This window comes from Fusarium oxysporum, chromosome 1 (assembly GCF_000149955.1).
Source record: "Fusarium oxysporum f. sp. lycopersici 4287 chromosome 1, whole genome shotgun sequence".
NCBI classification, from domain to species: Eukaryota; Fungi; Ascomycota; class Sordariomycetes; order Hypocreales; family Nectriaceae; genus Fusarium; species Fusarium oxysporum.
Genome location: NC_030986.1, coordinates 1,899,685 through 1,910,582, shown reverse-complemented (window position 1 = coordinate 1,910,582; position 10,898 = coordinate 1,899,685). Strand labels below are relative to the sequence as shown.

Below are 10,898 nucleotides of genomic sequence, written 5' to 3'. Positions count from 1 at the left end.
AAGAGGTAGGACAAGATCAGTCGAATGGGGAAGCGACGGCCTCGCAAACCACCAGATAATGTTCCTAAACCCGAGTCGCCCATCTTGTAGTAGGAATGCATATTCTATCAAGAGAGAGGAGGAGAAGATCGAGTGCCGAATCGGGGGGAGGAGGTTTATTTGAGGTTTGGGGCTTGTCGTCACACAGTCAATTGAGCCCCCGTTTCCCGCTTCTGCGTGCACTTGAGAGCCAGAGGGTTTCCGGCTCCGTCTGCGTTGGGTCTGGGGAGGGCGTGTGGGTTTGCAGAGAGAGGTGTGTGTATGGAAGAGAACGAGAAGAGCGGCCAAGCGGCTAGTCCTAAGGAGGTGGGCTTAGGAGGAGCAGCAGTTTTGGCATGCGACAATAAGTCTGGGGTTCTCAATGACTTGGGCAAAGAAATGAAGGGATAATGGTTATGGGTATTGGGATGAAGTCTGGGGTATGAAGCACCAAAGGATGTTTTCAGTTGTCAAAGCAATCTCACTCGCCCGTCACTCTTATATCTTCGTTAATCGTTAATCTTGTGCTTGATATCGATGTCAAATGGAAGCGAGCTTTTCTCCTGTTTGTTTGGACTGGCAGCGTTGGATTGATCTGCGGACGATTTTATCAGAAAATGGTCCTTTGGAAACTGATGTAAGAAATGAATGGGGCTGACGGCTTCGGTAATTGGAGGTTACGTGTACAGCGGCACTCCTAGCCTTGGGCCCTACCAGCTGGAGTCTGGGCAGGGGGCCAACACTACAGAATTGTTAGGAGAATTGTCTTTGAATTGGGGGGCCGGGGATCTTCTTTGGGGATCATGTACCGCTCAGAGGCAAGTGCTACAAGGCTTGTTTTCTACAGAACCTCCCGATACTAGCTTAAATCATGAAAGATCTTCACTTTGAGACTCTTTGATGGTGTTTGACCATGCGCGCGCCTGTTTTCCTGAAGTACAGCTGCCGCTAGAGCGAGGCTATGACGAATCCCCTGTAGCACCAGTGGCGTGAATGGAGCCTCATTGGGGAAATGCTCGCGTGGTCCCGCTTATGATCCATTTCTCTCGGGGGCCTGTACGCGCATCGATTGCTATTTTTCAACTGACATCGGGGCACGAGGGGCCCGAGGACGGGATAACTTTTGTTTTATTTTAGCTCGCAGTGTTTTGGTACCTGCCTGTACAATATCATGTCAGATCTGGCATTCAGTGAAAGCTGAATACCATCATGTGGTTCAAGTAAAATCTTCAAGCCGGCCTTTGTCTCCCTTCATTCAGGTAGGTTGATGATATGGATTCTTAAGTGAGGACAGAGCAAAGGAACAGGCGCTTCGTCTGGTGCTAACAGCTGCCACTGTGCTCGGTGTCTCATTAGCCATGCCTTCGTCACGATGGTCCATTAACACTTCAATACCATCGGACAATCGTCACCCCCTTAGCCCCATCGGGCATTTTTGGAATGCATGTAGGTACTCCGTACGTGCTAACCAATCCCTAGCACACGGAATATCCTAGTCAGTCATCCCGTCCTGCTCCTTTTTACGGTCTTGTTTCCCTGAAAGTCATAACTCCATGACCTGGCTTACCAGGCCTTGCCATGATCTGCGTTCATCTCTTCCCGAACCTTCCCATCCAATTAGGTTTCGCGGATGAGAAATAACCTTAATTCTGTTACCCGCCTGCGACGTCAATGATAGAGCCAGTCTTCATCAGTGAAGCGAGAACAGAAAGCAAGGCAGAAAGATTGATGAACAATTGTTGGCTCTACAAGCCGCTGCTCAATTTAAAGCCTCCATTCGGTTTGGTAGTTCATTATAATTTAGTAGTGTTGAACCTGTCAACGAGCTTTAGCTCTTGGCAGTAAAAGACTCTGATTACGTTTCGTGGCTTTGTGAGGCTGTGCAAAGTACCTAGCCATGTGGGCTTGCCCTTGTACGGACAGCTCGTCCAAAAAACGGCATTTAATCGATTCTCCGCATAGGCACTAGACGAACTCATTGGCTCTTCCGTAAACAAAACGGCTATTCGGAATCTTGGGCGTGCAAGCTGAAGAGTAGAGCAGATGATATACAGCATATCGCGACATGCAGCAATCAACCCTAAGTCGACATTTAGTCTCGGGCCGGGAAGTTCTGTCCCATCGACTACCAAACAATTGCGTTCGGCTCAGTACTAGCTATCTCCACTCACTCAGCCTGAACCCTTTTTTTTCGGTTGCAGCCAAAGGACCCTTGCGCCTTGAGAGTTGAGACTGCTGGGAGTCGGTGAAACACTATACCCTTGTTGAAACTCGAAAGGCCTTTGTCTGGTCAGAGATTGCAATAGCACACTCATTGTTTGATAGGTCCTGCTATATCGGCTGCTTTGAATAGGATCAGATCGTTTACAGGGGGAGGACGTTTGACTGTCTATCTTGAGGTTCTTGCATGAACTTGTCACCCAGGCTTCACCACCGCCAGCGGTTTACGGCCCGGTTCTGGGGATATCTATGATAAAAGGCTGTACTGACGTATGCATGAAACTAGCCTGTAACAATTCCACGTGTAATGTCAAATTGCCAAACATCAAATGATGGAATATATATGTTCCTACGTGGTTCTTTGATTAAGACGCCAATTGGGCCCTTATCTATAATGTCACATATGATACAATGCAGCGTCATAATATACAATGCACTGATGACCGAGTTCTTTCTCGGCCTGGCATGTGCTTTTCATCCAACGCATCAACTCGTCACTCCTTTCCCTTAATTGGCCTTGTCTCGGCGCTTTCCGTTGTTTCGAGGTCGAGGTACCACAACCCACTTGTTTCTGTTGTGCTTACGTCGGGTCTTGTAACCACTCTTGGTCTGAAGACGGTGTTAGCATTGCTTCATATGTTGCGAGGCTATTAGGTAGTCTTACGGGAACACCCCAAGGAGAGACAGGGTGACGATTACCCTTCGATTTACCTCTACCACCACCGTGAGGATGGTCGACTGTGTAATTCATGTCAGCAGCAGTCCTGCTAAGATGCGCCTATGTTCCTTACCCTTGTTCATGGCAACACCACGGACGGTAGGTCGAATGTTGAGCCACCGGCTTCGTCCAGCCTTGCCCAGCTGGCGATAGTGGTGGTGAATGTTGCTAGCAACGCCGATGGTCGCACAAGCGTCCTTGCTCACTCGTCGAACTTCACCGCTCTGGAGTCTAACCTCAACGTACTTGCCGGTCATGACCCTAGTACCGTCGTCTTTCGTCTCCTCGTTCTTGTTGACAACCACAGCTGAGGTGCCAGCACTACGACAAAATACGGCGCCACGTCTAGCTGCGGATCCCACAGCAAATACTGTAGTACCAACAGGAATCATGTGCATAGGTAGACAATTACCACGGAAGGCAGTCTTCGCAGCTAGAATACCGGGATCGATAATACCGCCCATGCTGTCAAGTAGATCTTGAGGAATACCGGCACGGTAGCTGTGGACAATATCCCCAGACCTCAAACCATCAGCGGCAAGAATATAAGTGTGACGTCCGGTAGCCTTCTCAGTGACGAGAGCAATGTGCGCACTCCGTCCTGGGTCGTATTCAATGCGTTCCACCAGGTGAGGTCCTGGTCGGTTGCGGAGGAAGTCAACCGTTCTTATTCTTCTCTTTGCACCACCACCTCGGTGTCGCACGGTGATTCTAACCCAGACACATTTTCGGCCACCCTTTTGCCTGCGCCCCTCTTAGGGAATTGTTAAGGGAAAGAAAGGGTCGTCCTTTCCCAGAGATGATCGTTGATTAGGTCGGCTGAGATGTCTCCCCGCCAGGCGTTCGAGGGCTTATAGACTCGCAAGATAGCAGATTGACTCTCGGGGTTCTCAGCGAGTTCTTTCGGGCTGGCGGTGGTCTCGTTAGAACGTCTGATAGTTGCATATGTTCGAGGCAGCGATCGGTTCAGAGCCATGCGCAAAGCGCTCTGCCGCGCAGCAGCAAATTGAAGGCCGGACTGAAGCATTGTCGGTCTCGGGTGTTTCAAGTATTGGAATACTAGCAGTTGGTCTTCATCGGAGTCGGTTCGTGTAGTTGTATGGTTTGATATTAACTCAGAGGGGAAGGCAATGACTTTCCCCAACGACGGTCGCTAGAGGGCAGATCGGGCGGGCTATCAATATTAAATGCTTCCTGGTAGCTCAAACGATCTCTAGCTAGTAGCAAGAGACGAATTGGGGAATCCAGGACCGTCAAAAAAGAAGCCTACTATCGCCAATTGTGCTGTTGGTGTCGTTCGAGATGTTCAAATTTCATCGGATGATGAACAACTTTGTGCCGGAGGGACAATATCTGAGCCACATGACAAAACTGCACCGCCACATGCAGCCGCCACAAACGCCCTCACGTAGCTCCCACATGGCTCGTGCTTCGTGAACAACCTCAACCCGCGACGAGGTTGGGCCAATGAGGTTGAACTCGAAGGCGGTTGGCCGGCGGTTGCTAGGGCGCCAGTCCCACAGAAACACAGTCTTGAGCCGGAAGTAGTACGTAGCTTTTCCAAGGTTCCAGGTTGCCAGCAGCTTTCGCGACTTGACCTGGATGCAGGCGCGTTTTGTACTGATCTCATCCATCCCGCCCCTCCATACTAAATGTCAAGACCCATCCACCGTCGTCCGTTTACCTTGACCTGGCTCTCTCTTCTTTTGATATTCAAGTTTGTAACTGTGCCCTCTCGTCTCTACCGTCTCTTTTACGTTCATCCTTGTTCGACCATCGGGATATTGCCATTTGTTCAGGATTTTCCTTCATCCTACCATTCTCATTATCATCCGTCTGATATCAAGCATCTCTGCTGGATTGTCCAGCCCTACTCGACTTTTTTCCGCACCTACTGCACCTCACGCCGCAGTATTCAATTTTTCGCGCGTTTCTATACGTCCTCGAAAAATAGCCAAGCTATTGCATCACCCCTGCTCCTAACGAGCTCCAATCCTTTTCTTTCGAGTGGGACATCACGCTTGGAAGCCTGACGTACCTAGAGCAACGAAGAGCAACGCGACTTGTCTAGCCGCGTACGGGTACGTACCCACTTTGGTGGATCTCCACAACTCATCTTCCTTACCCGCTCGTCAAAACACTTCTATCGTCCTCACAACCACAACCGTTCTTGAACATAAACATCGTCTCCGCCCAAAGTTGCCCATTGCTCCTGTCCTTTTACCTCTTGTTTACTTCCTTCGCCAACAACCTTCTATTTCGGGCTGGGTCACCCTCGACTAACATACAGCATCAGTCATCGCTCCATCTATCACGACTCACAACATTCCTTTCACGGTGTTTTCACCAGGCTTGACCCAAAGGTTGGTAGCCGAATTCCTATTCTGATTTGACTGTCTCAGCAACTCGAATGCTGTTTGTCTATATCCTTTCGTGATCTCAGCCATCTTTTCTTTTCATGTTTCTCATTCGACGCGTTGACTAACTGAACTGTTCCAGCACTACCCCCTTGTAAATATTACACCGATCAACAATTAGATAGCCAAGATGCCTCCAGTAAGTGCTCAGACGCGACCGAGAGGCTTGGGTTCCTCCCCTGATCAGCCATTCTAACTTGAGTAGCAGGCTCGGGCCACTCGTACGCGCCTCGCCGGCAACGAGAACGACGAGAACAGCAGCACGACGCGTCTTACAAGAGCCCAAGCTGCCGCTCTCAAGGTTGATGAGCTATCAATGCCTGCTAAGGCTGCCCTGCAAACAAAGAAGTCCACAGTCAACGGTACCGCCGCCAGTAACACGCGGAAACGCGCTGCATTGGGCGATGTCAGTAATGTAGGAAAGGTCGATGGTGTTGCTGGAAAGAAGGCCAAGGGATTGGTCTCCAAGGCTGCTCAGCCCACCGGTATTGAGAAGAAGACCGCGCGTCCTACCACAAGAACTGCTCTCGGCTCGAAGCCTACCAACTCCAAGACTCAGTCCGGTTCCGGTACCATAAACAAGAGAAAGGTTGTAACAGATACCGCCAACACCAAGATAAAAGCTCCCGTCAACGAAAATGAGCATCCTTCCAAAAAGCAGCATCTTATTCCTGAGGAGCGTGAACGATCAGAGACACCAGTCGAGGTTGAAGTCGAGAAGCCTGAGGTCTCTCTGGACAAGGCTGAGGTACAAGATGCACCTTTCGAGTACCCTCCTGGCGTCAAGGACTTGGACAGCGAGGATCTAGAAGATCCTCTTATGGTTGCCGAGTATGCCAATGAGATCTTTGAGTACTTGCGCGATCTTGAGTGCAAGTCGATTCCCAATCCTCAATATATGTCTCATCAGGACGAGCTCGAATGGAAGACGCGTGGTATCTTGGTCGACTGGCTCGTTGAGGTCCATACCCGTTTCCATCTACTCCCCGAAACCCTCTTCCTCGCCGTCAATCTCATTGATCGCTTCCTATCCGAAAAGGTTGTCCAGCTTGACCGTCTCCAACTTGTGGGAATCACTGCCATGTTTATCGCTTCTAAGTACGAAGAGGTCCTCTCTCCTCACGTCGAGAACTTCAAGCGCATTGCCGACGATGGCTTTACTGAGGCCGAGATTCTGAGTGCTGAGCGATTTATTCTGAGCACTCTCAACTATGATCTCAGCTACCCCAACCCTATGAACTTCCTCCGCCGTGTCTCCAAGGCAGACAATTACGATATCCAGTCTCGAACCATTGGAAAGTACCTGATGGAGATTGGCCTGCTGGATCATCGATTCATGGCCTACCGACCTAGTCACATTGCCGCCGGTGCCATGTATTTAGCGCGACTGATGCTTGACCGTGGCGAATGGGTACGTGAAATCCACATTCTTGATGTGGCAACTACTAATCGATCTACAGGATGAGACTCTTTCTTACTACGCTGGTTACACTGAGGACGAGATCGAGCCTGTCGTTCACCTCATGGTTGACTACCTCGCTCGCCCTGTCACTCATGAAGCATTTTTCAAGAAGTATGCTAGCAAGAAGTTCTTGAAGGGTATGTGTCTCTCCTAGCGCGCCATGAATAGCCAGCTGACAAATGACAAAGCTTCGATCCTTGCCCGCCAATGGGCGAAGAAGAATGCTGTTCTATTTGGCATCACCGACGTTCATCTGAGCCTTGATGAGCTATCATAGGCACTTTCAAGCCACCACTTTTTATGGCACATCTTATTCGATATTCTGAAGAACAGGATACTCGGCTAGCGGTTGGATTCAGCTACACCGCCGCCTCACGACGTTAATAGATCACCGACGCCCTTTGGTAAGCCTTCTGGGCCATCATGATACCACACATTCCACTGTCGATACTCGAGCGAGTATGCTATGAAAAGCACTTGCCGTATTGGTCTGGATTCATATTCTCACTGTCTGAAATTACGGACAGCATCTGCAATTTTTTGTTTGCGATTGTCTGGTTTTTGCACATTTCCCGAAGCATGCTTTTCGTCTTCATACATGGCGCATGGAGTCACTGGCGAAGGAAGTTAAGGGCTTGGTTCGGCTGGTTGGAGTTGGCTGTGCAGACGGCCTATTCACGGGGCACTGGACGGGGAGTAATGGAAGCTGTACGACACGGGCCATGGGGTAGCGGGTGCAAGCTGAGCTTGACATCTGGCGGTCTGGCGATGTTTCTCAATGACTGGAGTAAGAGAACTCGATACGGCTCTTGTGCATCTCGGCTACCGTCGTGAAAAGGGCTTGTGATAGAAAATTGTACATATACCATGACCGGATTACGGAAAGAGCCCAGGGAGGCAGGAATGAAGTTTTACATTTCACGAATACTTGGACCACTGTGGATGATTGTGGGCAGGGCCTTGGATGGTTACAGTGGGTAAATTCGCGTGCTATCGGCTGCCTGCCTAGGTACGGACCGATAGAGCTGGATGTTTACGCAGAACATGATTAATGTCGAAACGGTTGCCGTTGGAGACGGCATCCATAAACATGGTTTTTAATGCACTAGCCTGGACTCGGCTCTCACTGTCGGGTCGCGTCAGGCCCAGCAAAGGGTCAGAGACACGCTCCTTTAGGCCTGTGGCTGGTGTGACCCGCACTAACCTTGACGGGATGCTCTTTGATGTTAGCACTCCAATCACCAGTAAACACCATCCAGCACCAAGCTTCAAAGACATTCCAACCTCCACTAACTGTAACTATAAGCCACTTAATCCACTTAATCCAGGTGCTCAAGCTGTCGCATATGTTGAGCGGCAACATAGCTGCTGCCAATTGAGTGAGCATTGGACCTCACAGCGAACAAGTTCACACCTGTCCGTCGAATAACATGGCACCGGTCCTTCGAGCAAGACAGAGCTTATCAAAGGATAAGTTCTCTAGTTACTTTGGCAACCTCAGAAGTCAGCCCTACAACGACCCCAATAACTCGCGGGGCTCGAATCCCCATAGGTATGTGTTATCTGACCAGGGGGCCTATTCTCTTATCCCTCTTACTGATTTTGATGGTGAAGCTTGCGATGCATTGCGTGGAATCCGCTCGGGACTCTAGTAGCAACGGGGTCGTCAGAGAAAACCCTCAGAGTGTGTAAGTTGATCAAGTCTGCGGGCCTGTCCGGCCACTAGAGCGAAGCTGAATGAGATAGGGAATCCTGAAAAGCCTCATGTGAAGTTTTCGACGGAGCTCAAGGGCCACTCGGCATCTGTTGAGAAGGTCGCATTCAACCCAACAAAAGATGCAGAGCTTTGCAGTGTGAGCAGTGACGGCGTGGTCAAGTTCTGGGACGTGAGGACAAAAGCATGCTTCAACGAGGTCAAAGGACTTGGGGACGCTTTTACTCTTGTCTGGGCACCAGATGGGAACACGCTTCTCGTTGGGAACAAGGCAGATACCATCTTCGTTCTGTCGCCATCTCAGTCGACGCCTCTCAGCACGCATCAGCAGTCCGTGCAGACCAACCAGATCGCATTCTGCTGGAGCGGTGAGAAGATCTTCCTCACGACAGCAGAAGGACGTATCCGAGTCTTGTCGTACCCTGGATTTGAACCTGTATTACAGAGCAAACATGGAGAAGAGACGGGCGAGTTTGAGCTCAATGGACATACTTCTTCGTGTCTGACTGCTGATCTACAGCCTACGGGGCGGTATCTGGCAACGGGAGGCTCAGACTCAGTTATTGCGTTGTGGGATACAACAGACTGGATCTGCCAGCGAACAATTACGAGGATGGTCGGGCCAGTGAAGAGCCTCAGTGCGTTCCTTTGATATCGATTTATAGTGGATTCGCTAACCTTTTTGACTTCAGGCTTTACGTTCGATGGTAGTTTTGTTGTCGGTGGAAGTGATGAAGGTAAAAATTTCTTTCCCCATGTTTTGGGGTGCTTTTGCTAATTTGCTTTTTTTTTTTTTTGGTAGGATCTGGCCTGGAAGTATCGCATGTCGAGACGGGAGAGCATGTCCACACGTTCAAGACAGCGGGTGCTTGTCCAGTAGTTGCTTGGGCTCCAACACGGTATTGCCTTGCATATAGTGATTTGGGCATTTTGCGGATCGTGGGCGTCGATGTTGACAGGAAATAGGACATATAACCCCTTAGTCACGTTTAAGTAAATAATATGAGTGTCTATAGCGGCCCTTGGAAGCCTTCACTTCTGCAAAAGCAATTGGTACTGTATAGAATATTTCGTCGTCAGCATGCAACCCGTCATAGGCCAGCCTTACTTGTTTCTTATGAAGCTCTTGATAGGTTTAGGTCGTGTGTAAGACGGGCTAAATAAGGACCGGCACATCCACGTATGGCCTCGCTATGTGGAAAAGCGGAATGAGCCAAGGCAAATCCGGTCAATGTAGACGAAGAGCATTTGAGGTCATCGTGGCCCAGAGACTGTATAATGGGGGTCTGGTCCTGCTGATGTGCTGCTCATGGATGACAGTCAGTTACAATGGGAAATGTATATCTTCACTCAGAACGCTATGCAATGTGTTTATATCAAGCTCATCCAATATAGATAGCTTCCGGGTTATACATCTAGTATGTTTGCTATGATATGTGATACTGGGAGGTATCGGAAACAATAGAACGTGCTGTACCTTACAAGAAGGGAACATGCATGCCCGTATGAGAATAGACGTTGTGTATCATGGCCTCTAGTACTATAGTCAAGTCTTGATTCTTCAACCAAGGGAATAGTTGGGAATTGACCATGACTATTAGGTGTTAGGGTAATTAAAGTTCCCGCAATGTTTACAGTTGATTGTTTCTTTATTATGTCTGTATGAATTCAGTGCTTGTAATGATTAGGCTTCAGTTAACTCTAAACGTGCAGTGGCTAAGTTGTCACCGACGGTTAACCGAGATGCTGAGGAAGTATTGTCGTTATTGAATTGTGGAATTGAGTAACTCTATTTCTGTTTTGCGATCTCATACGAGTACGAGTGCTGTCTCTGGCTTTCTTATTGACACAAAATGTTGATATCATTCTTCTCAAGGTTGACGATGATATTTATTCAAGTCGGCCGCCCGCCGACATAAATGGCTGCCACTAGAAGAGCGGAAACAAGCGAAGTGTGTGGCTGTGTTAACCTAGAGGACATATGATATCTGCAAGTAATCGTGGATGTTGACGATATAAGTTCAAGAGATGTGGTAATAACTTCTTGATGACGAATACAATCATCTTCAGTACTTGGGGATTTTCGTCGAAAATCTCGAGAACAATATTTAATGCTGATTTCCTTTGCACTTGGGTTGTGGAAACAAACTGAGGGATAACCTAAATGCGAATTGCTACTGTACTATGTAAGTCTCAATGCTATTATTAATCCTCATGCACAACGACCTCCAACCTTGCAAGACTGACGGTACAGTACAAAAGATACTACAACTGTGCAGTACCTCACTGGCCACCTCTGAAAGCCAGCGACATCTTATAGGCGCGCCAGGCAGCCAAGGTGTATCGCGG

The 10,898-nt window shown here is 49.0% G+C and overlaps 3 protein-coding genes across 17 annotated transcripts; 2 read left to right on the top strand and 1 right to left on the bottom strand.

The window, feature by feature from the left end:
* Window positions 1-2,745: 2,745 nt before the first annotated feature.
* On the bottom strand, window positions 2,746-4,579 carry FOXG_00095 (uncharacterized protein; the record flags this gene model as incomplete). The annotated part of the gene is made up of 4 exons (XM_018376195.1): window positions 3,836-4,579; window positions 3,030-3,710; window positions 2,903-2,976; window positions 2,746-2,847 (listed from the first exon to the last, which is right to left on the bottom strand). The coding sequence occupies exons 1-4, from the start codon at window positions 3,981-3,983 to the stop codon at window positions 2,746-2,748; spliced, it is 1,005 nt and encodes a 334-aa protein (XP_018231724.1). The 5' UTR covers window positions 3,984-4,579.
* Window positions 4,552-7,997, top strand: FOXG_00094 (cyclin B). 13 transcript variants are annotated; one of them, XM_018376182.1, is made up of 6 exons: window positions 4,552-5,037; window positions 5,253-5,319; window positions 5,456-5,512; window positions 5,579-6,784; window positions 6,834-6,972; window positions 7,024-7,997. In XM_018376182.1, the coding sequence occupies exons 3-6, from the start codon at window positions 5,504-5,506 to the stop codon at window positions 7,110-7,112; spliced, it is 1,443 nt and encodes a 480-aa protein (XP_018231711.1). In that variant the 5' UTR covers window positions 4,552-5,037; window positions 5,253-5,319; window positions 5,456-5,503; the 3' UTR covers window positions 7,113-7,997. The 13 variants fall into 13 exon arrangements, with proteins under 13 accessions (XP_018231711.1, XP_018231712.1, XP_018231717.1 ...); XM_018376193.1 differs by having other exon boundaries at window positions 4,602-5,037; window positions 5,675-6,784; window positions 7,024-7,949; XM_018376189.1 differs by having other exon boundaries at window positions 4,603-5,037; window positions 5,582-6,784; window positions 7,024-7,943.
* A 17-nt stretch (window positions 7,998-8,014) lies between these two features.
* FOXG_00093 (uncharacterized protein) lies at window positions 8,015-9,646 on the top strand. Of its 3 annotated transcripts, XM_018376179.1 has the most exons (5): window positions 8,015-8,387; window positions 8,450-8,523; window positions 8,582-9,187; window positions 9,242-9,286; window positions 9,352-9,646. In XM_018376179.1, exons 1-5 carry the CDS (start codon window positions 8,266-8,268, stop codon window positions 9,513-9,515), a joined length of 1,011 nt encoding a protein of 336 aa, XP_018231708.1. In that variant the 5' UTR covers window positions 8,015-8,265; the 3' UTR covers window positions 9,516-9,646. The 3 variants fall into 3 exon arrangements, with proteins under 3 accessions (XP_018231708.1, XP_018231710.1, XP_018231709.1); XM_018376181.1 differs by having other exon boundaries at window positions 8,582-9,286; XM_018376180.1 differs by having other exon boundaries at window positions 9,242-9,568.
* The last annotated feature ends 1,252 nt before the right edge of the window (window positions 9,647-10,898 follow it).

Bases quoted from the DNA above. Each gene is read 5' to 3' on its own strand.
- FOXG_00094 (XM_018376183.1), top strand. The intron at 6,785-6,833 runs GTACGTGAAATC...ATCGATCTACAG, and splicing joins TGCTTGACCGTGGCGAATGG to GATGAGACTCTTTCTTACTA. The intron at 6,973-7,023 runs GTATGTGTCTCT...CAAATGACAAAG, and splicing joins TAGCAAGAAGTTCTTGAAGG to CTTCGATCCTTGCCCGCCAA.
- FOXG_00093 (XM_018376179.1), top strand. From the start codon at position 8,266: ATGGCACCGGTCCTTCGAGCAAGACAGAGCTTATCAAAGGATAAGTTC. The intron at 8,388-8,449 runs GTATGTGTTATC...TTGATGGTGAAG, and splicing joins CGGGGCTCGAATCCCCATAG to CTTGCGATGCATTGCGTGGA. The intron at 9,287-9,351 runs GTAAAAATTTCT...TTTTTTTGGTAG, and splicing joins TGTCGGTGGAAGTGATGAAG to GATCTGGCCTGGAAGTATCG.